General features: G+C 37.6%; 1 protein-coding gene across 25 annotated transcripts in view; it reads left to right on the top strand.

Moving 5' to 3' along the window:
• Positions 1-26025, top strand: part of RBMS3 (RNA binding motif single stranded interacting protein 3) — a 1278291-nt gene that overhangs the window by 591737 nt on the left and 660529 nt on the right. The window contains exon 1 of one of the 25 annotated variants that reach the window (XM_072726653.1): positions 6357-7619. The exons of 20 other annotated variants lie outside the window; for them this stretch is intronic. In XM_072726653.1, the coding sequence (XP_072582754.1) occupies positions 7545-7619 (75 nt within the window). In that variant the 5' untranslated portion in view covers positions 6357-7544. Of the gene's footprint in view, positions 1-6356; positions 7620-26025 lie in introns of those variants that run through there. 4 more of the 25 variants (XM_072726651.1, XM_072726649.1, XM_072726652.1 and 1 more) reach the window with 4 other exon arrangements.

Below are 26025 nucleotides of genomic sequence, written 5' to 3'. Positions count from 1 at the left end.
CTATGTGTTTTTATTTCATAGTTGAAAACCTACTCTATATACAAGGTTGTATTCTGATTTTTCCATTAGCTATTTAACTTAAGCATTTCCCATATGTTAAAATATTTCCTAAGTATCATTTTAATGGTTGAATCATACTCTGTACTGTGATTTACTTAACCAAACTAGAGTTGGATACTCAGAGTTCTCCAATTACTTATTCCTAAATGTCTAGTGATGATCTGTTTAGATTCCTAGAACCAAAATTACTGGGACTGACAAGGATGAAAAGTTTTAAGGCTATACATTTTGCTAAGCTCTATTAAAAGCATTATAGATATTTACTAGGAATGTGTAAGAGTGTCCATATCACTGACCTTCATTGCTGTCATTTATTTCATTTTATTAACCTAATGTATTTGTCTGGGTTCTCCAGAAAAACATAACCTGTAAGATGTGTTTGTATGCAAAGAGAATTTTAAAGGAATTGACTCGTGATTGTGGGGGGTGGGAGTGGATCCCCAAACTTCAGGTCAGGTTGTCAGGCTGAAGACTCAGGAAGAGTTGATGTTGAATCTAGAAGCCAAAGGCAGTCTGGAGACAGAATTTCTTCCTTCTAAAAGGATCTCAGTCTTCATTCTTAAAGCCTTTACCTTTTTGGATGAAGTGCAGTCCCATTGTGAAGAATTAGGTGCTTTACTCAGAGTCTACTGATGTAAATGTTAACCACATCAAAAATACCTCACAGCAACATCTAGACTGGTATTTGACCCAATGACTGGGCACTATAGCCTAGCCAAGTTGACACATACAATTAACCATCACATCTGTGGTCCAAATAGAGTTTATACTATTTGATAGAAGGCCATGTTCTTTCTTTCCAGTTTTTTCTCTGTTCAGTACCATCTGTTTCTATGAAAACACACTGACTTATTTAGGATTTTTATGTATACTGTGAGTTTTCTGTTGTAAACACAAAGATTATCTTAATCCACTTTTGGAATAAAACATTTAAGATCTCCATCAAGTGATGCTGGGAAAAAAATCTGGGTTTGGGCTTTATGCAGATGTGAGTTACACTGTATTAATTTGGATTGGATAGCTAAACCCTTTCCTTCATACCCATTTTCCAGTAACTTGTTAAGTTCTAACTGGGGAAACATTTATGAAATTCTTTTTTTTTTTTTTTCATTTATGAAATTCTAATACAGCATCTAGTATATGAAGGGCCATCTATATGATCAGTACAGAAAAACCTTCCTCTTATCTGAACATTTAGTAGTTACACTTGTAGCAATTTTCCTCCTAGAAGACTTAAACATTTTTCCATTTTAAATATAAGCCTCATTTCCCTTCTACTTCATGAAGTATTGCATTTTAACCACTGATAGATAAATGAGATGATTTTAAATTAATATTTTACTCATTCATCTAACAAATATTTATTAAATGTATATTAAATCCCAAGGATTGTTCTGGGTGCTGGAGATATAACAGTGAAGACGATAGATAAATTCCTTGTCCTTTTAGCTTGGATATTAGTGGGAGAGACTCTTGAAGAAAGAAATTAGTAAGTATAAAATCACACTACAAGTAATATCATATTAGTCAGGATAGGCTAAGTGATGCTGTGGTAAGTCACTAAATCTCATTAGCATAATTACAACAAAAGTTTATTTCTTGCTCATGACAAGTCAGTGGCTAGTTCAGGTGACTATTTGAGGCAGCTATTCTAAGCCTTCCAATATGCTTCCTACATATAAGCACATGCTTCCATCAGGGAAGAGTGCACCAGTGAATCAAACAGTAACAGTTAAAAGCTTCTACATGTATCACTTTTGCTTCATATTTTTATTGGCCATAGCAAGACATATGGTCATGCCTAATTTCAATGAAGAGGAGAAATGTGACTCTTGGTAATCCTAGTGGTAAAGGAGAAACATATGTGACTACCACAGTATGAAGTATATAAAAAACAAGAGAATAAATAAGTATCTTTTAAAAAGATAATAAAACAAAATAAACATAAGTTTTCAAGTGTATCATTGCTTAAATTTATAATAAAATATGTATTTAAAAAATTGGGTCAACTTAAAGTTATTTAATAGCAATTATTAAAATTTAGTATTTAGATAAGAGGAAAGGCATTTAGGTCATTTATGAATGACTGAAGTTTGATAGATATTGAGATGTTAAGTCTACTCGAGGACAAGGGTGATGGTTTTTACATTGCTATTCTTGGTTATTTAGGCACAAACAGGATGCTCAGTAAAACTTCGTTGAAGTTAATATGTTCATTGTTTTAAATTATTCTTACTTCTCTATTTGGTTGACTGTCTTAAAATATAGTCCATTATAATTTTGCTCTGAAGCTTGGAATTTCTTCCAAGGCCAAATTTTACTGTTTTTATCTACATTAAAATTTTACATTTAATTATAGTTTAAATTTGGATCACAAATGCTTGAATCACTAGTGGTCTCTTTCTCCTAGTTTGTCTCAGATATGTTCCTAAACCATGGGTATGTCCAGTAGGACAAAAGACTACTACTTTACTGTTGGAGTTTGTGATCTACCATTTTGTCTTCTTAAAAAGAAAAAAAAAATTTACCTTTAATGTCTGTTTGGCAACTGCTGTGTTGAAGAGATTTCACAAATTTGAATAAAGAGGGCAACAAATACTGAGTGGCGGTTTTGTTTGTTTTAACTTATTCAAGATCATGAATGTAAGATAGAATAGTATACTTGCTTTCAAAGATAGCATATTATGATGATGATGATGATGATGATGCCTCTCTCTCTACTGTTCTTTCCTTTTGCTTTTGACTAAGTCTTTGTCATTTAAAAAATAAATCAGCCAAAGAGAGGACCCAGTTATTCTTTGACTGGATAGATCAAGAGCAAACTGGAAGAGAATCTCTGTCTCTACCCAACTGAAGCTTGTTTCAGTACCATCACTTCTCTGTTTCTGGATGGTATGTCTGAGATGTTGTCTCTATCCTAGAAACCAAGAACTTGTCTTAAATCAGTGCCTCTCCAGTTTGTGCTGTGAATCACGTGAATCTGTAAGAGTCCATGCCCTTTGATGAGTTTGCTGCTCTTGGATTTGTACAAAATTTGTTTGTTAGTTGGCAAATGGGACACAGCTGGCTTCCGATTTAGAGAGTGTTTTAAATTAGTTACCTCCTACCTTAACATGATCATTTAAATGGAAAGCACTATGGCTCCAACAGAGTAGACATGATATAAAAAACCATTTCTGACGTGAGTATCTTGCCTCCTCAGTTGTGATGGCTATTGGTATCTCTGAAGGAAAATAAATAAATAAATAAATAAATAAATAAATAAATAAATAAAACACAGGTTCTGCAATTCTCACAAGTGGTAAACTGCCTTTGCATTATTTAAGAAAAGCTTTAAGTGTTCAATGAATGTTCTTAGACTAATGACAGTTGATGCCAAGAATATAGCAATAATCCAATGAAATAGAATAGCATTTTGTAAAGTGGCAATTTGTGTAGAAATTGCAGAAAGCATCAACACATGCTGGGAACTTTACATATAAGTGAGTTATAGCTTGGGTGAAGGAGTTATTTATTTGGCCTTTCATTTGTAAATAAGACACTATTCTTTTCCTTCCAAGGAGTAGCTAGGCCAGTTATTAATAAAAGAATACTGATAGCCTTTGTTCATCATGGCAAAATTGAGGATCCTGATCTTATAAGTCTTAGTATTTGGAGGAGCCTTAATAAGTCATTTAGGAAAACAGCATTCTATAGTTGAAGACGGCTAGATCTATAATCAAAATATTTGGGTAGAGTCCAGGCTATACTATTAACTGTCATTAATTTAGCTCTCCTCGTCAAGTTCCCACTAAGGCTTATATGATCTGGTCTAGGGTACCTCTCTAGTCTTGTTTGATAGTCTTTACTTCTTACTTGCTCCATTTCAGTCCCTATGCCATTTCTTGCACATTTCAGAAGAAGTGTTCTTGCTGCCAGGCCTTCTGTACTTCCTGTTCTTTTTGCCTGGGATGATCTTCCCCCAGATACAAGCTGACATTTATTGGGCAGATCCAGTATGTTCCAAGGCGTTATAAATGCTTTGCATGTTTGTTATGGTGAATTTTCATGATAGCCGTATGAAGTGTGTAGTGACATTGAATGGATGAGAACGGAGGCAGAGTGATCTGGCAAAGGCAGGATTGGAACGAAGGCAGATTGGGTGAGAGCCAAGGCTCTCACAAGAAGTGCTCTCATAGTACACAACACCCAGGGTGTGGTTCCCACCCTTCCTTTAACCTCAGAGCTCTTTCTTGGTGAGCATTTCCTGACTATCTTATTTAAAGTGGAATTCCTGTGACTCTTTCTGTTTACTTAGCTTTATATTTCTGAACAGTACTACATATTACCTGATTTATAATGCCTGTTTACTTGTTTATCTCCCTCACTAGAATATATATTCTATGAGGGATGGACGTTGTTCTGATCCGTGTCACCACTCTATCCCCTGCATCCAGAAATGTACTGAGAGAGGATATGAATTGAGTTAGAATTTTTATCGGATTTAAGGTATCTTACTCTTCAGATATTTGCAGAGCATCCATTTTGTGTCAGATTCCATGACAGATTGTGGAAATAGGAACGTGAATGAGAATAATGGGGACTCCTACTTTTCTGCTTTTCCTGATGCTTTTAGGACATCCTAGAAGATACAAACATGCAATTAACAGACAGTTGCCCAGGATAAGTATCCTTTTAGGGCAAATATAAGGTGCAGCAGGGAAGTAAGGGTTCAGGGAAAGCTATTCCGAGGGGTGATATCCATGTTGAGAGCTGAAGGATGGGCTGAATGGGGATGCAAGACCATTCTGGGGCAGAGCAGATGACAGAAGTCCCTGAGAGAGCACATTCCAGTTTATTATTTTTTTTAAAGATTTTATTTATTTATTCATGAAAGACATAGAGACAGAGAGGCAGAGAGACACAGGCAGAGGGAGAAGCAGGCTCCATGCAGGGAGCCCAACGTGGGACTCAACCCCGGAACTCCAGAATCAGGCCCTGGGCCGAAGGCAGGTGCTAAACTGCTGAGCCACCCAGGGATCCCCTGCACATTCCAGTTTAAAAACAGTTCACTGTGACTCAGATATAGACTACGAGGGCCAGAGTTTACTGTCTGAGGCTGGAGAATAAAGTTGGGTTTTCAAGGGTCTTGAAAACTATTCCAAGGAGTCAAGACTTTATTGTCTGAGCATTGAGATGTCACTGAATGATTTTTAAATCAATGTAGTTTTGATTTAGTATCTGATTCAGTTTACTGCCTTCAGCCAGATAAGTTGGCAGCATTTTCCCTTTCTAGATGGGACGAATAAGGCCCAGAAGAACACATTTCAATGTTGGTGGAGTTGATTTAATTCTTTTAATGACAGCGATATCAGGGCTTCTAACTCAGACCTTCCCACCCTCTCTCCTTCCTTCTTTCTGGTTGTTATTCTTTTCAAGCATAAAACTATTTATCCACCATCCTTAACTTTTTCCGAGGAATATCCATGCACTCACACAGCTTCTAATAACCAGACCCCTGAGTGGAAGCCAGTGACCTCATGGGTGGCAGGGCTTGTATGTGGATGGATACCATATTGTGCACTGGGCTGGAATTCTCTGTTCTTCTTCACTAGGAAGCTGGATTTGTACCAGGAACCTCTTATCTGAAAAGGCAACTCTAGGCTGGGGAGAACAGAGCTGGTTTGACGAAGTGGAGAGGCGCTCAATATTGGTCTGCCCACGCTTTGGGCATGCGTGAGCACTCACAGCAAAACACAGCTGGCATGTCTAATTTTAGCCTTGACTGCCTTGAAAAGGGACCCTTAAAGGAAATATATCTTCTCTGAAACCATTTGTATTATAATGTAATAGCTGATAGACATGTCAGAATATTACTTATTATTGGTGGGGAAAAACTCTGTCAAGTAATTGTGATTTTTTTTTTTTGTGATGATATCAGTAAAGTGATTAAAGCATCCCTGAATCAAAATAATCACAGATAGACAGTGAGAGAACCAGTGATTTTATTTATAAAGACGCCTGTAAACCTAACAGGATACCTCTTTTGATGCTTACAAAATGGATGTAAGGATAAGAATGATCATTTCGGCTTTGCTAAGTTGGTCATTGTGAGCTGATGATGCAGGGCTTGCTAATAGTAGTCCTGGCATAGACTCTCAAATTTCTTCAATACTTAGCATCCTCCATGTCCTCCGAGAAGTAAAAGGTTAGTCTCTGAACCAGGTCTTGGATTCATCTGGCTTTCGTATGTTAACAGGTTTTGAAAGCATCCGGGACACACTTTTTCCATTTTAACCAGCAAGGGTCGTCCGTCTGCTTTTATTTTTGTCTTTCTCTTCCTTCCTCCCTTCGTTGTCTCTTCCCTCCCGTGGTCTTCTGTGTTTTGTTTAGCAGTGTGGCTTACCTTGCAACTTGGCAAGAAAGAAAAAAAAAAAAAGGCAGCTCTTGTGTGGGGTAGATGGAGGGAAGGATAAGAAATAATCCACTGCCCGCATTTGAGTTCCCTGGGTTCAGTTCCAGCGGCAGCAGCTTTGCTGCAAAAATTGCTTTGCTATTCGAGATAGCCAGCAGAGGGAATCGGAACTTTGCTTGCAGCAGGGGTTGAAGCAGGCTTTTTTTTTTTTCTTGGAGGAAATACTGCAGCCTTCTGGACTGCGTACGCTGCTCCCTGGAGAGGCTCTCTCGGTTCCACCCACCGGCTGGAAGGAGAGGAAGTGAATGAAAGGACAGGACGAGCCCCGAACACCATGTCACTCTGGGAGGGAGACAGCAGCAACTAGGCTGTGCAAGGTTTTTTTTTTTTTTTTTTTCTTTTCCCCTTTCTTTTTCTTTCTTTTTTTCTTTTTTTTTTCTGTTTCTTCTTCCTTTCTCTTTCTTTCTTTCTTTCTTTCTTTCTTTCTTTCTTTCTTTCTTTCTTCTTTTTTCCTTTTTCTTTAAGGTGGGGAAAGAGACAAACAGGAGACAGGAAGCTGATCTGCAAGGATTCGGAGTTGTGCTAAAAGGACTTTGATTTTTTTTTTCTTCTCTCTCTCTTTACAAACGCTGGCAATTGACATCACTACAGACAGCCTGGGTAGAGAACAAACTGCCTCATCCCAAGTGGACCCTGGCAGCTGGGGGAAGGAAGGCACGATCTGGGAAAGCTGTGTGTGTGTGTGTGTGTGTGTGTGTATGTGTGTGTGTGTGCTTTTGTCGTTGTTGTTGTTCTACCAATACCCTTCCTTTTTTCTTTTTTTCTTTCTTTTCTTTTTCTTTTCTTTTCTTCCTTCCTTCCTTCCTTCCTTCCTTCCTTCCTTCCTTTCTTTCTTTTTTTTTTTTTTTTTGGTGTGTTTCTTTTTTAAATTCCTGCCGTGTTGGAACTAGCGAGTGGTGGAAGACGAGGGATCTCTGAAGCCTCATCAGTCATCGGGACTGTCAGGAATAGTGGTTTAAGAGGACGCTCGGCCTGGGGCACTATACCCTGTCATCCAGTTCCCTGCCTCGGAGATAAAGATTCCAGCTACATGGGCAAACGCCTGGATCAGCCACAAATGTACCCCCAGTACACTTACTACTATCCTCACTATCTCCAAACCAAGGTATGGCTCGACTCACAGTCTGGCAAGCAGTGTGGTATCCTGCACTTGGGATGGGAAACAGGCATGTGAATTATTATTTACCTCCCCTTCCCCATCACCTCTTCCTGCTTCTTTGAAATTAGTAAAATACCAATGGAGTTAATGAGGCAGAGGAGAATATGAGAAGAAAGCAAGCCCTGGGATTGTGGTTTTTCTCTTTTAGCAGAGATAATAGTTTCGCTCGTGTTCCTTTGTTGTTATTTGGCAACATAAAAATGTTCCTGATATCCGTAGTAAAGTGCTTTGCAGATGGACAGGGTTGTTAGAAAGGAGATTGTAACAGTGATTATCAGGAACAAGAATACAATTTCAGAGGCTTTTCTGGTGAGCTGTTCTTTGTTTGTGGCTCTAAAAGGGTTTTTCTCACTGGATAGGACGCACCAGGGTGGGGGCAACTCAAACTTTTAATCACTGAGTATAGAATGAAAGAAGGGTGTGGGAAGGTGTAGTACAACTAACTAAAGTCCCTTAGAGTTTGTTTGGGTGTGCTTTTGTTTTTGTTTATTTGCCTTACATATTTTATTTTATATGGAGGGTGATCAAGACCTAGAGACTGAATTTTGGAGCTTTACAATAGATGTTCTTTACTTTTCAAAGCTCTGTTTTTCTGTGCTGGCTGCCATCAGGAGGCCTGGGTCTTGAAACGGGATGAAATATAACTGATGATAATTGGACATGAATTGGTTAAATACTTTAGTCTTTATGTGTGTGCGCAAATGATCATTACGGGGCCAGTGGAAAGCCCACGTAACTAAGCAGTGGGCAGTGCCAACCATGAACTTTATCCTGCAGTTCAGACATGAAAGACTCTCAGGTGTGAAATCACTGCTCCAATTTGTCAGTTAAATTGGACTTGATTGAGTTGGGGGGGAAGGGTGTCGGTAGAGTTACCGCTTCGAATGTATGGGTTATGTTTCTGTACAGATGATATTATTTTGTCTCGCATTAGCCAGACTCCACTGTCGTCTTAATAAATAAATATGCCGAGAGTGAACAAGGCGTGCCTGAGTGATCTGTGCTGTCACCAGGACTCGTTGATGTGATTAGTGTTTGGTAATTCATGCTGTAGTTACCTCTTATTTATTCTGTCTCCTCAAACAATGCCTATTTGTAAACCAGACGAGGCAGCAGACTTTCAGAATTCTATTAAAAATTGTTGCTTTTTTTCTTTCTTTTTCAATCGCTCCATGACTCGCCCTGCCCCTGCAAGGTCGACTCACATTGCTTTTTGCCTTTGTGAGCATTTAGTTTGTGGGGCTGCTGCTTTAGTAGACCAGCCCTCCTGCTCCCGTGCCGTGAGTTTTAACTCTTTGGGGGATTGGGTGGAGAATGCTGTCTGCCTTCCTCAAGGAAATGGCAAAGCAAGGACAAGTTTAAAAGAGGAAATTTATAGTCATTCCTCATCCCCCCCCCCAAGAAATAAAAACAACAAACCCAAGGGTTCCATGAAAAATATCGGACATTCCATCCCTTTTACTCATTTGGCTAAATTTTTCCAAATGTTTCAAAATTCATGCTTTCTTTTTGGTTCTTGTTTTTGACTATGAAGTGTATTCAGAAAGGAAACTTTAGATAAAAATGAATGGAATAATTGCTTTCCTGCCTGAGATTTCTTTTAACTTATTGCTAGCAGGAAATAATGTCGTGCACATTATATTAAGGACAGGATGTTGGATGAGCTACACTGATGGGAAGTGTGTGTGTGTGTGTGTGTGTGTGTGTGTGTGTGTGTGTGTAAGAGAGAGACCGGGAGAGGGAGAGAGAGAGATTGAGGTAAAGAGAGAAAGTGCAGTGGTGAGGGAAAAGAGGAGAGCCTGAAAAATATAGAGGGAATTTAAAAAAAATCTGTTTTGGGGTCCTGTGTAGTTTAGTGTTGTGTAGACAGGCGGCATCTGGATCTTGTTACTTTCAAGCTAGTCAAAGCCATCAACTTCTGGAACATTTTTAAAGAAGCTAGATCCATTAGGTGACCTAAGATGATATTCGGGTAATCAGATCAGGGTGGTAGGGAATATAAGATCAGCTACTTTGGCTATCATGGTAGTTCATATTGATTATTATGTTGTAAAATTTCGACAGAGCTGTGAAGTTGTCGAATACTGTTACGGTGGCTCTGCAATGATAGACATTAATAACATTCCTGGAAGCTGAAGATGTGAAAACGTGCCCTGCTTTGAAACTTGGGCACACAGGGAATGAGAAAAAGGGTCAATCATACTTTAAAATGTGGGGACTTTCTGGCAGCATGAATACTATGTAAGAAAGTACTATCATGACCCAGTATAGCATGAAAACAACTGGGTTATTTCAGTGTTGTCTTTTTGCTCCTTTTATATTTTTATCTTAAAATATTACCTATAATAATTCTGAGGGGAATACATGCTGCTCATGTTTTTGGTAAGCCTTGGTGGAATTCACAAAATCTACAGTCCTAGCCTTGGCTTATAGTTATAATCTATTTTAAAAAGCAGAGCTATATTGATATTGATATATAAAGAATACTTATTGTTGATAAAAATAGAGTTCTGTGGTTGACTATAAAAGTCATATTCTGGTGACATTATAACTTAAGCTGTCCTGTAAAACCAGGTGTTTTTAACTAATATACAAAAGCCATTTACTGACATTAGTTTGGGGTGAAAAATCTTTATGGGGTTCTTAAAGAACTCAAAGGTGTATTATTTCATTTATTCAGACAGTACAATATACTGAACCTTTTCTCTCTACTTAAATGTGTGTGTTAGATACAGCTGCTCTTTTCTTATGATAAAACAAAATGAGAGTAGGATGTCTAAATAAATGGAAAGGTTTCCCTTTCCTCAAATGCAATTAAAGTTTTAGAAAAACTTGGGGCACTTCCCTGCTTTCTCTGCTCCTCTTATTTTCCCATTACATTGAACTAATTCACTACCTTTGTTGCTTAAAAAGAAAAGTAAATTAGAAATAAGTTACTTATGCTTCTCTCCCTTTGAATCATTTTCCAAATGCTTAAATATTATATTAGATAAACGTACATATAAGTAAAATGAAAACCCAATGACTAGTTGATAGCTATATTGTAGCAGTATTGTTCTAGTATGCATGCTTTCCAAGACCTTACATTAAAAGCTGTCATTTGTCAATTTTCTTTTGGCCAATTTTTCCCCTATTAAAAGAAGCAATTTAAAAAAGAAACATTGTTTGTTATTGAGCAGAAAAGAAGCAATCTTGATGACATGTTTTAATATTTACATAAGAGCCATAGCCGGATTAAAAAAAATCTTCATCAAAACGAATTTGCTGTTTGAAGGCCACCCAGAATAATCAGCAAATTTTAGAGAAAGGGTACCAAAAAAAATAGCTCATTAGCTTAATGATAATATCCATAATCACGTTTGATTGAGTTGTAACCTAATATTTCTCAGTAATTTTGTTATAGCCCATTCAAAGCAAGCAACCTGTTGCTATTGCATTGTGAGACCCAGGGTGAATTGCAATCTGAATTTGAGTTATTTTGTGGAGGGTTTCTTGGAAAAGCAACTTAATCATAACTAGGAAGGCTAAAAAGAGTAAAACATGGTCACAGCTTGGTGAATTGATACTTTGTTGCTGAGAAAGATATTTCCCTCATGCATGGTATCTCGAAAACTTTAGTGATCTTCCCAGAAGTTTAAAATGCATCCAAACGCACACAGCAAGCTAGTCCTTCCTTCCATTTCCTTACCCTGACCAGGTCATGATGTTTCTACTGATCCAGGGCATGGTTTCTACTCATGCTGCTTTTCCATAAGCCTACTGCTTTCCCTTCTTTGACAATCCACTTCCCCTGAAGATCTTGCAGAAAGGGCTTCAGCCTGTGGGACCCAACAGAGTTTTTCTGGCTGGTGGTACTCAGACTGTATTCAGAACCTGGTGTGAAGTTGGGGTCAGGTATAGGGAGTAATTCATCAACTGCACACTGACTTCAGGCTGAGTTTTCAACCATCTGCAGCCTGGACAGCTGCCCATCTCTCAAAGTCTAGCTAGAGCCCAACTGATTGTGCCATAGAAAGAGCAAACACTTGAAACACTAAGGAGTAGGGAAAGGAAGAGAGAGGCTCCTATAGGGCAAGGGATATTCTCAAATATGTGAATGTACAGATCCTTCAAAAGCAAAACAGAACAACCCCTTAACATACTTCTTGCGCATGAAAATGTAGAAAATCTTGCAGAGGGAGGGAAAGAGTTTAGAATTTCCTTAGTACTTCCTGCCTCAGATTTGCATTGATAGCCGGAGTTGGTAACTTGCCAGTTTTAAAACAGCCTTGAAAACTCCCAAGTTCTGTTTTCCTTTGAAAGGCTGAAACATACAAAACTGGTTTTCTAAAAATCGTCCAGCAATAGAACTTTGAGGTACAACTCCAAATATTTATTTCGCTTCAGGGGGTAATATGATAGCATGAAACTATGATAAATCTTGTTTGTCTCATTTTAGAATGTATACAATTTTAATTGGTTTTGAATAAGAGAAAAATAGTAACAAGGGGCCACTCTCCCTTTCTAGTTGTCCTGTTTTCTTTACTCCCCCCCAATATTAAATTATCTTTGGAATTGTCTTTTCTATAATACAGTCATTGTTTTCACAGTACTAAGTTTAGTGCCTAGCTAAAAGGAGGAGATATGTAAAAAGTTCATGTTGTTGTCTTTCTCTCCAGAATCATTCTTAACTCAAAAGAAACCTCACGTAAATTTGTTCTAACAGTATCTTCCTAACAGTTTCCTTTCGCTTTCTCTCAGTTTGGGAAAAGAACAATAGAATTATAAATCAAAATTATTTATCTGAAGTAATTAAATCTCTTAGAGGGTTGGAGGTAGGGGTGATTTGCAGGGAGGGAGGCAAAAGAAGAGAAGTAGGATGTAAGTTCATTTCAGGTCTTTCTGGCTCCAGGAATTCTGGAAAGCTTCATTTTTGCACTAATATGATTTTACACAATCCTTTTTGACATTATCAGTCTTTTTGGCAGAGAGAGGGCTCAGTCACAATTATGTCCATGCCAAATTCTAAGAAAACCAGTCTTTTCCTTTAAAAGAAAATCTTTTTAGTGTCGGACTTCTTATTCGGAGTAAATGGTTGATGTTTATCCAAAATTGGCTTCGAGTACTACATTAAAATTGTGTTTTGTAACAGTCTCATAAGCCACAGCTGTATGTGATTAAATAGTGTAATATCAAAAGCATGTGAGAATAGGCTTTTTTATGCTATAGCTGTTGCACAGCAAGAGAGCAGATGGAACTAGAGGGAGAGCCAGGGCAACAGTGTATTTATGTGTTGTAATACCTGTGTTGAGGATACACATTGCTATTTTTTGCAGTAGTGGGAAAATGCTGAACTATCTTGGATGTCATTGAAAAATACACTTTTTGAAAATGGACATGGACCTATCATACCAATTTTTATTTTAAACAGAGAGTTACTGTTTATTTAGAAAACACATATTTACCAAAGGGTCCGAAACCATTGCAAGTGGAAAGATCATAATGATTTTCCATGCAGCACACATTCAAATAACAAAAGTGAATTTCTCATTTCTGTTTTGAAATCATAACTTTTTTTGCTTTTTAAAAAAATTTAAAATGTTTTTGCTACTTTAATCTGTGAAACTATTGTAAGAAAATCATCAGGCCATTTATCCCTAAAAAAGAGTGATAGGTAATGAGGAGAACAAAATAAGCTGTGGTATGATTCTTTTTTCAGATTTTTGAAAATATGGTATTTGGTTTTGTATGCCTATTGCTCCTTTGTGGCCACTGTTAAGAAGTATATACTTGTACAAAGGGACACACTTTTGGGTCTATCTCTTTAGCAGGATATCATAATAAAGAGATTTGTTTTTCATGGGATGGTTAAACTATAAAGTTTTTGAAAGAAAATATTCATGAAACCTGTCATCTTGAGTTTTCTTGAGCTTGTGAATCTATAGGATACTAATAAGAGATTTATTAGTAAGTCATTGTTTTCAGGGCCTTGAAAAAGCCTATAGAAGTAGCTGTTGGTTTTCAAATTTCAGACATTAAAAAGCAATTTGGAAAAGGAAAAAAAAAGAGGGGGTTGACAGAGGTAAATTGGATTCTGTTTGTTTTGTTTTTCATGTTGATATAAGCAGCAAATTTTTTCACATTTAAATTTTTTTCATGTAGATTTACTGGTCAGGAAGTATATACCATGTGGAATCAGTAACTGGATATAGCTTTGGAATTCAGACCATTGACATCTAATAGATAACAAATTTCAAGAGTATGGATAATAAATGCTGAGACATGGATTCTGGTTTTGTTTTATTGTTGTGTTGTTTTATTATTGTTCTCTGATTTGTGTGTCAATGGATTGGTTTCTAGGTCAGATTCTCTAAGATCTCTTCCAGGCTTAGCATTTGTGACTCGCACTTTGAGATAAATGAGCCTGCTTTGATGTATTCGTGGTACTGGGAGATGACCTTGGTTTTGTGCCGTCGTTGAGTTTTGTTCAGGTCCCCATCCTTTCTCCAGAGCGGATCAAATACTGCTTTGCCGACTCTGGTGATTTGATGAATTTAACTGTCTGCTTCCTTTGCCAATCTAAACCCAGTGTACCAAGAGAAACACATCCATCACCTGGGAGTGGGTGGAGAGCAGCTCCCAGGGGTGGGACAAAATGACAGGCATCATTTAATCATGGTCATTGCCAGCTTTGTTATTGTGGTTAAAGTTTTCTCCTTTGGGTAAAATTAGAGCTTATCCAAAGATGGTGACAGTGTGATGCTTTACTTTTCTTCATTTAACTTCCTCTCTGCAGGTGGTTTCAGAACTGAATGGGTAGGCATATGTTTGGCCTAACCAGTGGGGTGATGAAGGCAGAAGGATTGCCTCATTAAGGCCCTGACAACCCTAGTTTTGTGAATGAAACTAGGAGCTAGTGCCAATATGGAAATGATAATTGATAGATGAAATACTATTTTGACTGGAGGTTACAAATCCTTAAAATCCCTGAATTGCTGAATAGTAGCCTTTAAAACATGAGAAAAGAATACTATAATAACTGTACTATATGGAGTAATAGGAGGAAGAGAATTACTTCTCCAGGACACATGAGCACAACCGTTATCTTTCTCTCTTTTTCTCACTAAATACCCTTCTTATTCCCCCAAAAGCTCCTATTAGCCAAATTAATGAAAGTAAATAGAGGGACACTTGGGTGGCTCAGCAGTTGAGTGTCTGCCTTCAGCAGGGCATTATCCTGGAGTCCTGTCAGGCTCCCTGCACAAAGTCTGCTTCTCTCTCTGCCTATGTCTCTGCCTCTCTCTCTCAGTGTCTCTCATGAATAAATAAATAAAATATTTTTTTTTAAAGAAAGTAAATAGAACCTTGAATTTTGTTTTTATGAATGATAGCCAGATAGAAAAAATAGACTTGACTACATACATAGTTAAGGCAACCCTGATAATGTCCTGTCTTATTGTGTGGAAAGTAAGAGACAATGGAAGAAAAATAAATCTTGCTATATTCTAAGTATTGGTACTAATTATTTTAGGTACTGATTTTTACTTTGTTTCAGAGTTAGCTTTCCTACCATTATATTGTAGGGTTAAGAAATTGATATACATCACACTTCATATGCTAGAATCTTTGGCTATTTCATTCTTAACTAATGGTCTTCAAGCTGAATATGAATCATGCATAGAATTTAAGGAGAGTTTTTGAGAAGTCTTCCTATTTTTATCTCGTGTACTGCTGTCTATTTATCTTAGTCACATTGCTGATTGATGACGATTTAATGAAAACGAAAATGGAAAACAGAATGCTAACTATCTGGGTTTCTGGAACCGGTTAAGATACCTTAAAAGCTTTCCTTACATATGTGAGTCATATTTGAAGCTATTATCAATGTCTGTAAACTCTCATATTGCCCCTTTTAAAACTTATCACTCACACAAATTGGGTGGTGGCACCTTGACTATAGCTCATGTTGAGGTAACTTAACATTCAAGCAAATATACTTTTAAGCTCCTAGCTAGTTTCGAGCGGATGAAGTATTTGAAGGAGTGTGTACAAAGCTTGGAATAAAATTTCAGAGATTGTTTTCTAGTGTATCATACAAAAAACCCATCTGACATACTTACAATGTTTCATTTCTTCACCTCTTCTCAAAAGATGAGAAAAACATTTTTTTTTTGACTTGGTGCTCGTCCCTGGAAGGGTTGTGACAGCTCCCGAATTACCCTTGGTCTTGGCTTTCGGCCCCTAGGTCTCTTGTCCATAGTTGTGCATACCAATTCAAACTGAACCATTTGAAATAAGGATGTTGTGTTTCAGTGTAAGGCAGGGAATTCTGAAAAAGCATAAAATTTTGATGTCCTTTTTAAAAGTTATTCCAAAAAATTAACCACTGCTTTTAAACATTATTATTATTAGGACAACTAGACTTCGTGTTAACAATGGCAGATTTTCCCTTCCTGGCTTGTTCTTGTTCTTGTGTTTAACTTTGTTAATAAGCTGGAAAAAGATAAGGAAAAAAATCAGAAGAGATAGGTCAATGAACATGGAAGAATTTCTCTACAAGTTTAGTGACTTCTTTTAGCGATGGGAGTAGTGATGGGTCATTTTAGAACCTTCATATTTTTGTCTTAGTAGCTCCCATCCCACAAACTAACAAATTTATTAATATGCATTCATCTTGCACATCGAATTAGAATTTTTTTCTTGCAACAAAATATCTAAAGAGCTTTTATAATTTTGCCACCAAAACTCTTTTTTGAGTGCAAGTAAATTCATTTACCTGTGCCTGTGAATTTTGGGCCATCATCTTGCATATGAGGATGTTCTTGCTATGTGAAAAAAAAATCTAATGCACAGAATTTCTTGAGGTACAAAGATTATCAAGGGACTAAATAGAACGATGAGTAAAGTTGACAGTGAGTTGTTTTGTTGATATGCAAACAAATGTTTATCGCTTTTAGTTTCACTGTTTTCTCTTTGGTTTGGAGGCAGTGCATTTTTTTCATCTTGTCAGTGTTTTTGTGGGTTCCTAAAATGGTCAGAAAGCTTGAAAAGCTGGCCATATCTCTACCTATTGTGGCTTTTTGGCATTTAAGATATCTCTGTATTTTAGAAATCCCAAATTTCCGGGGCGGGACACATGGTGGAACAGCACAGCGTTTCGGAAAATGTCATTAACATTCTTTGGCTAAAATATGTCAAAAGCAGACACATTGGATTGACCTTTGGCAGCAAGAGCAACTGAGAGATCCAGATCTGGGTGCCAGGCTCACAGAATTTTTTCATTGTGCAATTGGTGGAATTGTTTACCAATTGGAAAAAAAAAAAAAAAAAAAAAAAGAACTCGAATGTAACAGGTGTTTCCCTGGACTTCCAGCTTAGGGGTAGAGACAGGAGGCAAGTCAATGGCATGATATGTACTTTATGGCATAATCTTTCTAAATTCTTCTGTTTGTAAATTGGGTCATGGGTTTGTTGCATGTATTAAAACTGCTACCTCCTTGTGTTCCTCAGTGTCCATGGTTATTTACCCAGAATCACTTCTCTTGAATACATGTGTCTCTTAAAAAATACATGTAACTATAAGTATGTACACTCCAACCAGACCTACCATTACTTGCAGAAGTGTGGGGCACCCTGAAGATATTGTTTCTCCAGTCCTGAGCCTCATGTGAGGGCTTCCTTCATACTCATTCTTGTCCCAGTGATACAAGACAGTCAGCATCCCAGGCTCACGGCATGATCATATTCTCCCAACTTAATCTTAAAAAGGAGGTGTTTTTGTTTTTGTTTTCTTTCTCTATATTCACCCATACACTTGTACCTAAAAATCCACTCGCTCCCCCAGTCTTCCAGGGAGAAGTCTCATAATCACCCAATGTTTTGATTCTCTACCTAATTACTCAATTTTTCTTCCCAGCTCTCTAGCCAGATCTCACTGAATTTCATCAGCAAATTCAATGAATCAGTTTTGATTTATCTCTCTCACACATAACACACTCACACACTTCTGGAAACTTTAAGGATTATTTCAGTGGTTCTGATTTTTCTCTGAGTCTAAATGACCAAGGGGAATTTGAAGGGGCAAAGTGACATACACCTGTTCTTTCCAGGTTTTTTCTTTTTCTTTCTTTCTTTCTTTCTTTCTTTCTTTCTTTCTTTCTTTCTTTCTTTCTTTCTATGTTGATAGCAAAAAAAGACAAGCCTCACTAAAATAGGATAACTGATAATTTCCCTTTCTTTTAAAAACATAGTATCTTCCCATGACCCAATATATACTGATATTATACAAGTTTAGGCATCTATTCTCTTTCCCCCTTTTTGATAACATTTTTTAGAAATTTTGATCATTGACTCTAATTATTTTTCTCAAATAATATAATAATATTTATACAGCAGAAATTCTAATGATCTTCAAAGCTTTTAGTGATGAGACTGTCAATAGCATGGTAGAAAAAAACGGCAGTTCTACAATTTTAATTTAAGAGGTGACTTATGAGAAGTACCAAGAAAGGTAAAACAAAGAGAAGAAGAAACAGAAAATAGAAAGGCCAGCATCTTATTCCACTTTTCAAATTTCTGGAATTTGGCTGTTTGTTTTCCTTTACAGAGGCAAACAATAAGAGCTACGTGGCAAAGGAAATATAATTTACAAATTGAACAACCGTCTTTGGGGAAAATTTTAACGTGAATATAGAACTTTATATGGAGGAGTCATATAGTTGAGGCTTTTGGTATCTTGTGGAAAAAAAATCAATGCTTGTGAAGACAAACTTAGTGCTTTGTTGGAGTTTTTCATACGTTGAGGCACTTGGTAACCTCCAGCACTTGCTTTATTTGTTCTGACTTCCTATCAGTAGTTCTCAGAGAGAATCTGGATAAAAGCTTTCTTGATGCTTTTGATTGGAAAGAGGAGTGGTTTTCAGAAAGTCTCTGGAATCAAATTTTAACACGTATTTTGGAATTTCTCTATGTAAAATATTCATATAAAATCCATACATGCTTAAAAATATACTAATGAGTGAAGCTATGTTGTTCAGGGGAGAAAGGATCTGGCTTTGAGAGGGCAATATCACAGCATAAATGATAAAACCGGCGAAACTGTATTGGCGTGAGGGTCGAGCAAATGCAAAGTGCTCACCATAGAGCCATACTGTTCGCAGGCCATCCGGCGTGATGAAAGGATCCACGGAGTAGCTGCACTGAGGATGTGTGTGCAAATGCATCTCAATGCTCTGGACTCCTGGCACATGTGTGTGTTAGAGGGTGTGTCCTGGTGCACAGAGGGTCTGGATTTCAACATGGTCATTGAAGAATGTGTGTTAATAGAGGCCCAAGGTTAGCTATTATTCTTAGTCATGGTCCCTCGTTCCTGCCATGTTCATTTTCCTCACTTCCCCATCTTTATTCCATTTTGGATGGCTGTCCGAAGTGCCTGCATCTCCCTGCCTTACCCACATCACTCTTCCTGGGGGAACAAATTCTTTTCTTTCTATACCACAGCTTCTACTCCATTTGCTCTTTCCTGCTTACCTGCCTGCTCCTCTCCTCAGTTTTCAGCTATGGATTTGCATTACTTTGCCTGCTTGCCTTTATTATTCTTTAAAGATTTTATTTATTTATTTATGAGAGACACAGAGAGAGAGGCAGAGACATAGGCAGAGGGAGAAGCAAGCTCCCTGCAGGGAGCCTAATGGGGGACTCCATCCCAGGACCCCGGGATCTAGGATCATGCCCTGAACCAAGAAGGCAGGCACCCAACCTCTGAGCCATCCATGTGCACCTGCATCCTTGCTTTTAGTTCCTAAACTTCTATATCCTCCTTCTTATTCTCTTAATTTCCAGTCCCCTCTTATCTTTGTAGTTATAATCCTGCTCCCCTACTTCTTTCTAAAGTAGAGTAGGATTGGGTTTTAACTTTCTTCCTTTTGTGCTTTGTCACATAAATTTATTTTTGGCTTTTTGAACATACTTTTATTCCTCAGGATCATATTTGTGTCAGAGTTGGTCTGTGAATCCCTTGTGGTCTAGGACCATGAGGTCTTCATCTATGAGTGTCCTGCAGTATCCAATTGAGTGCCTGATGCAGACTGAGTACATAATGAAAGGTTTTCAGAATGTATTAATTTGTTTTGTTCAGTGTCTTGCACATTTGAGCATTGCTGAAAGCAGTGATTTTTAAGTTTTATATATTATTTTTTTAAATCAATTAATTAATTAATTTTGGAAAGCAGTGATTTTTCAAACCAGACTTGCTTAACGCCATCTTTATCTCTATGGTGCTTTATGTCAAAGGGCATCTTGTATACCAGAAGTAAGTCTTGTTAAAGTACTTTTCTTTATATATACAGGTTGAGACAATCTCTCCGTCTCACCTTTCCTTCCTGAAACATGTGGGCCAAGGTACCCTAGGACTGTTGGCTGCTGTTGGTTTATGTCACTAGCTAATGGAACACACTATGATAGCAGAGGTGAACTAAGTCAGAAACTGTAATTGAAAAAGAAAAGAAGAAAAAAAGGAAAAGAGTGGGGAGGGGCAAGAAAAAAAAAGAAAAAAAAAGGCAAAGCAAAGAACTACTGCCACAGCATTGCATTCCAAGATGCTGGCAAGAGCATCAGAACATATGCCAACTCAGGGAGGGGCAGAGTGGATTTCAAAGACATCTAAGTAGCCAGTATTTGGAACTTGGGGATGAGAGTAAGCAAGTAGGTCAGGACTAAATGGTAGTGATGGTGGTTTGGAGGGAATGACAGAGGCCATTCCTGAGCAATTGCCAAAAATATCAGCTTGTATATGTGGCTTCCTTTCTTGGGTTGGCAGAGAATGGGACATATCAGGAGTTGAACTTAGCTAAGGAGCTGGGAGACAGGTTGAGCATTAGGCCCATCCCTTTGTCTGCTTTGCTCCCCAGGGGTTCTTGAGTCTATTACCTGTATATCATCTACCCATGCCACATAATGGTCTACAACAATACTGACATGGATTTTTTTAACTCAAAAACTTGGAAAGACCACTTTGAATGTGAGGCAAGAATGATGGGATTCCTATTTTGAAAAGAGAAGTCTATATACCTTCCCTATACAATTAACTAAGCAGGTATAAACACACATCTAAAGTAATGACAGATGATACAAGATATGATTCTGATGGAAATTTCAAAGCCTTTCTCACCAAGGAATGTATGAAAACAGTAACCTAGTTGTGGCTAAGGGAACAGACTGTGTTTTTGGTTTGGATACCTCTTGATTTTTCCAAGTTGTACTGATTCTTGTATGTTTGTTCTGCATTTTTTTCCTCTATCATGTTCTTTTTTTGCATCAAGGTTCTTATTACCATTTTCACAACATATAGTTTCTATATATGTAATTCCTCAATACTTAGTAAATTTTTCTATTGTAAGGTAATCCTACTCATTGCATCTAGTGAAACAATTCAAGATGTATAAAGAATATTAGTAATCTCCTTCAGGACAACACACTGTTCTGTCAGAACTCTAAGAAAGAACCAATATTAATAATAAAATCTTGTGGATTGGGGCACCTGGGTGGCTCAGTTGGTTAAGCGTCTGCCTTCTGCTCAGGTCATGATCCCAGGATCCTGGGATTGAGCCCTGCATTGGTCTCCCTGCTCAGTGAGGAGTCTGCTTCTCCCTCTCCCTCTGATTTTCCTCCCTGCTTGTGCCCTCTCTCTTATTCTGTCTTAAATAAATAAATAAAATCTTTAAAAAATTAAATAAAATCATATGTGTCCTTCTACAGTATTCTTTATGTCTGCACAAACATAAAATCAATCTATGATATATGGGATCATACTGAACAGATTATTTTACTCCTTTTCTCAATAAAAATACTTTGTGACATCTTCACCAAGTCATTAGACATATATCTTGTTTATTTTCAGGATAACTGTTCTTAGTGCATTTGTACCAGTACTATGCAGGTGATACCCATTGATAGGCATTTATTTCTTTTTGCCGCTATTTTGCCATTATGAATCATGCTGCAGTATATGTACAAGGTACTCATTTAAATATAAGATAGAGTCAATGATTTTTCTAAGGAGGTGTTATTCCCTCTAAATAGTTTCTTTATTTTTTTTTAATTTTTTTTCTATTTATTTATTTATGATAGTCACAGAGAGAGAGAGAGAGAGTCAGAGACACAGGCAGAGGGAGAAGCAGGCTCCATGCACCGGGAGCCCGATGTGGGATTCGATCCCAGGTCTCCAGGATCGCGCCCTGGGCCAAAGGCAGGCGCCAAACCGCTGCGCCACCCAGGGATCCCTAAATAGTTTCTTTAAACACTGAGAAAGGCCTTGACAAGTTTCCTCTTACACGAGGATTGTCCTTTATACCTGGATTCCTACACCTGACTCTGCATCCTGCAGGATCCATCTTTCCCTTTGTGTTTTGGTGATAAGGGCTGTGGTGTGCTCCTTTTGGTGAAAAGGTGAGCTTTCTAATTGAGGTTTGAGCTGAGAGGAAACATCTCACATTTGGCAGAAACAGAAATGTCTTATTTTCTTTGTGACACCTTTATTAGGATCCCAACAGGTGCTTGGGGTCAGAGGTGCTACTGTTTCAGAGTTGATCAGACATTTTATGTGGACATCACTGTTTCAGGCTGACTTTCTTTGTCTGCCACCTCATATACCAAGTTGAAGGAACAACAGCAGGCAAGGACAGCTTCCAGCAGCCTAGATCTTCCCAACTGATTAGAATATCACTGAGGGTTTTTTATCCTAGAACAAATATTTTGTGTCTCAAGGGTTTGGGCATCAGGATTTTTCTTTGTACATTATTATCTTGGGAATACTGCTAACTATATTTTGTGATACCCTTATTTGTCAGATGTGTTTGGTGCTACTTGACCATAGGGGAAATGTCACGGTATATTAATTGAGCTGGAAAAGGTATCTTTGGAAAAATCTAATGAACCTATGTGAAATCTGATTTTATTTCATTTTCCTTTGACTTGTCCTGTTTCTTACTTCCAATTGATCAAGTCAAAATATGGCAAAATAAAGAATAAACCAAAAGTTTACCTGTAGAAAATGCTCTACTGGCTTTATCTAGAAATATTTACTAACTAAAATCTGTGTAGAAGATAGTAGACCATAAAGCTTCAAGAGTTTCTTCTTCGTATACAAAAAATTAGACACATATTTCCAATAATGCTTAATTTTCTCACATAGTCACATTTCACAGAACTAAGCACACATTTCAAAGTCTGATGGCCAAGCTTCATGTACCACTTTGGCAATTTGAGGACTTTTTCTAAACATGAACCTGCCAAGATGATTTTTTTTCTCTTACTTTGATATATGTGAGGTGGGATACAGAGCTTAGTTCAATATACTAGAGCCAATTCAGCATTTTCCCATTTTACAACTAGAAATCTCACCATTTTTCACCCATGTTTAAAAACCAACAGTGTACCATACTTCATATAGATTTAGTACAAGCAGAAGCATTTTAACAAAGTCTGGGAAAGGAATTTAATAATCAGAAATGACAGTAGCACTTTGGTTAGGTGAAAAGACTCAGTGTGTTAAGCATGGTTCTGGAAGGCCTGGCTTTTGTTCTAGAAGTTGCTTTAATGTCATTTCCCCAGGGTTTCCTTACCTTTTCATATTTCAGTTTCCTGCCAGTGCTTTCCACCACAGGAATATTTAGTTATTTGATCAGATGTCTTGATGATCGATATTAGACTGGTAGTAACGTGTTTCAGTGTTCTGTAAAGAATGCCAATATATTAACATATTATGAAGATGATAAAATATAAATAAGAACTATTAACTCCAAGAGATTGTTATTAGTGATAATGGTAAGGAGAGGGTGACTGAAAGACTCAAAATTGACTCCATACATGAGTATAATGGAGAACGAATCCTTTTGATAGCTCAGATCAATGCTATTCATTGAAACATTTCTTTGCACTTCCATTATGCTTCTCTGGCATCCATCTCTGCAATCAGCTGGATTGAAATCATGTAGAGAGATCCACTTTCAATATTTCTCATACTTCTTACATGAATTTTTCTTTTTTATTGTTGTTTTATTTTGGAAAGCAATGCAAGTCTGTCTCAGTGCTCCATAGAAAACTCACCCTGCAGTCCGAGATGAATCTATTGGGAAATTGTCTGGTTTTTACATTGCTGCATTTCACAATACTTGCACTTTCCTCATTTAAGTTCCCAGGATGCCTTTTGTTCCCTGAAGTAACTAAATTAGAGGAGGGAATGGGGTGTTATTTTCTTACAGCCAGCTTATAGAGTGTCAGCCCTTCCTTCCCTAGAGCTAAACCTCATGCTTAAAAATGCTTTCAGTGAGGCCAGCACGGGCTCTGGGTGTGGTATCGGGTTCTAACTAGATAATTTCGAGGTTATTCATTGGGGAATGAAAGGGTTGAGTTTGTTTTAGTTTCTCCAGCTGACATTGAGTTTTCAAAAATCTTTCAAACTTATTCACATGTAGCATTAACTAGACTTTGATTTGTCCCCTCTGTTAATCTTCTTCCAGCTATCATGGCTACTCTTTCGAAGCATTGCATGCTCAAAAAACAAAGGCCATCTCAAGGATCTTCAAGCTATGTTACTGTTAATCCTTGTCTGGCATATAGTAGGTGTTCAATTAGTTAACTACATGGGAGTTACTGTTCCGTGTCCTGAACTCTTTTCACTTACAGACACTCTTCGGACACTTAACTACTTTTTCCTTTCCTTTGGTGTATCCCACTAACTGCCAGAGTAAAGAATCTTGTCTGTTTCTTTTTTATGTTGCCTTCTGGTCCTACAACATGGACTTGTACATAGTAAGTGCTAGTCAACATTTACTGAGTAAAGAATGGATGGCCTCACTCTCTAAACATCCTTTAATTGATTTTATAATTTTCAGATTTTCAGGGCACCTCGATGGCTTAGTGGCTAAATGTCTGCTTTTGGCTCAGGTCGTGATCCTGAGGTCCTTGCATCTTGGGATGCAAGATTGCCTATGTCTCTGCCTCTCTCTGTGTCTGTCATGAATAAGTAAATAGAATCTTTAAAAATAATTTTCATATTTTCAGGAAAATATAATGAAACCTACTCCATACTTATCTGTGTTTCTCTTATAGTTTTCTTTTTTTACTTTTTACTTTCAAAATGGTATTTCACTTTTTGGTAAGATTTTACTTATTTATTTGACGGCGGGGGAAGGAAGAGAGAGAGAGAGATAGCATGAGTGCAAGCAGGGGGAGAGGCAGAGAGAGAGGGAGAAGCAGGTTCCCCACAGAGCAGGGAACCCCTATGTGGGCTCCATCCCAGGATCCTGGGATCATGACCTGAGCCAAAGGCCAGAGCCACCCAGGTGCCCCAATATTTCACTTTTGATTCTAAAGATACTGACATAAAACTAGGAAAAAATATAAAGCTGAAAATTTGCCTCAAGGTTCTCGGCGTTTTTTTTTTTTTCTTCCTGTAAAGTATCTGCTTGCTTCTTACTTATTCACATGTTTACTTTCATGTCAACGTTGACTCAACTAAAAAAAACCCAAAACCAAACCAAACAAAGGTGACTGAGCACATCTGCTCTCTCCTATACTTTTGTATATTTTTCATCTGAAGGAGTTTTGGAAAAGAGGGAAATGAGATTTTTCAGTGTTTGTGCACTGTGTTGAATTACAATATCTTGCAGTCCAGCATTGTGTCCATTTATTTCATATCGGATAGTTATTAAGAAGGGATTTGGAACTTGGAATTTCAGAATGTGAAATAAAAGATATCAATCAGTGCATGTTCATGGAGCTCTCTCTTAGGTAGGCACTGGATAGGGTGGTTTGGACAAGAAAGAAGGAGATTATGGTATTATTCTTGCTCTGTAAAAGTTGATAATTTATTTGAGGAAACAGAGGATATGCATGCCACAGAGGGAGTAATTAAATGCCAAATTGTGTCATATTGACTTGAAGTGAAGAGAAGAGATGTTTAGGCAAGAACAGCCATGAAGGAAGAGAGTCTTGGGTCAGTCTTGAGGTAGAAAAAAGAATTGGACAATGGACATATTGGTTAAAGCTGGGGAAGGATGGGAGAGTATTCCTGCTAGAATAAGATAGGAACCTAACATAGACATGCTGTTGGAAGTGGAGGGGGGTGGACAGGAGAAGAGAAAAGAGACTTAGCTGGAACAGAAAGAGAGCAAACAGTTTGGACAGCAAGAGTGTAGCAATTACTGAAAAGCTTTAAGAAGTCAGGAAAGAAAAGAAAAAAAAAGTGAATAATTATTTAATCTTTGTACAGGGAATAAGCTTCATTCCAAAGGCATAAACCAAAAGTCAAAATAATGATAGATTTCAAATTCTTTATTGTTTTTAGAAAATTCCTGCATTTTGACCAGAGAAA

This window comes from Vulpes vulpes, chromosome 11 (genome assembly GCF_048418805.1).
Source record: "Vulpes vulpes isolate BD-2025 chromosome 11, VulVul3, whole genome shotgun sequence".
In the NCBI taxonomy this organism is placed as follows: Eukaryota; Metazoa; Chordata; class Mammalia; order Carnivora; family Canidae; genus Vulpes; species Vulpes vulpes.
This window is presented reverse-complemented; position numbering and strand designations above follow the sequence as displayed.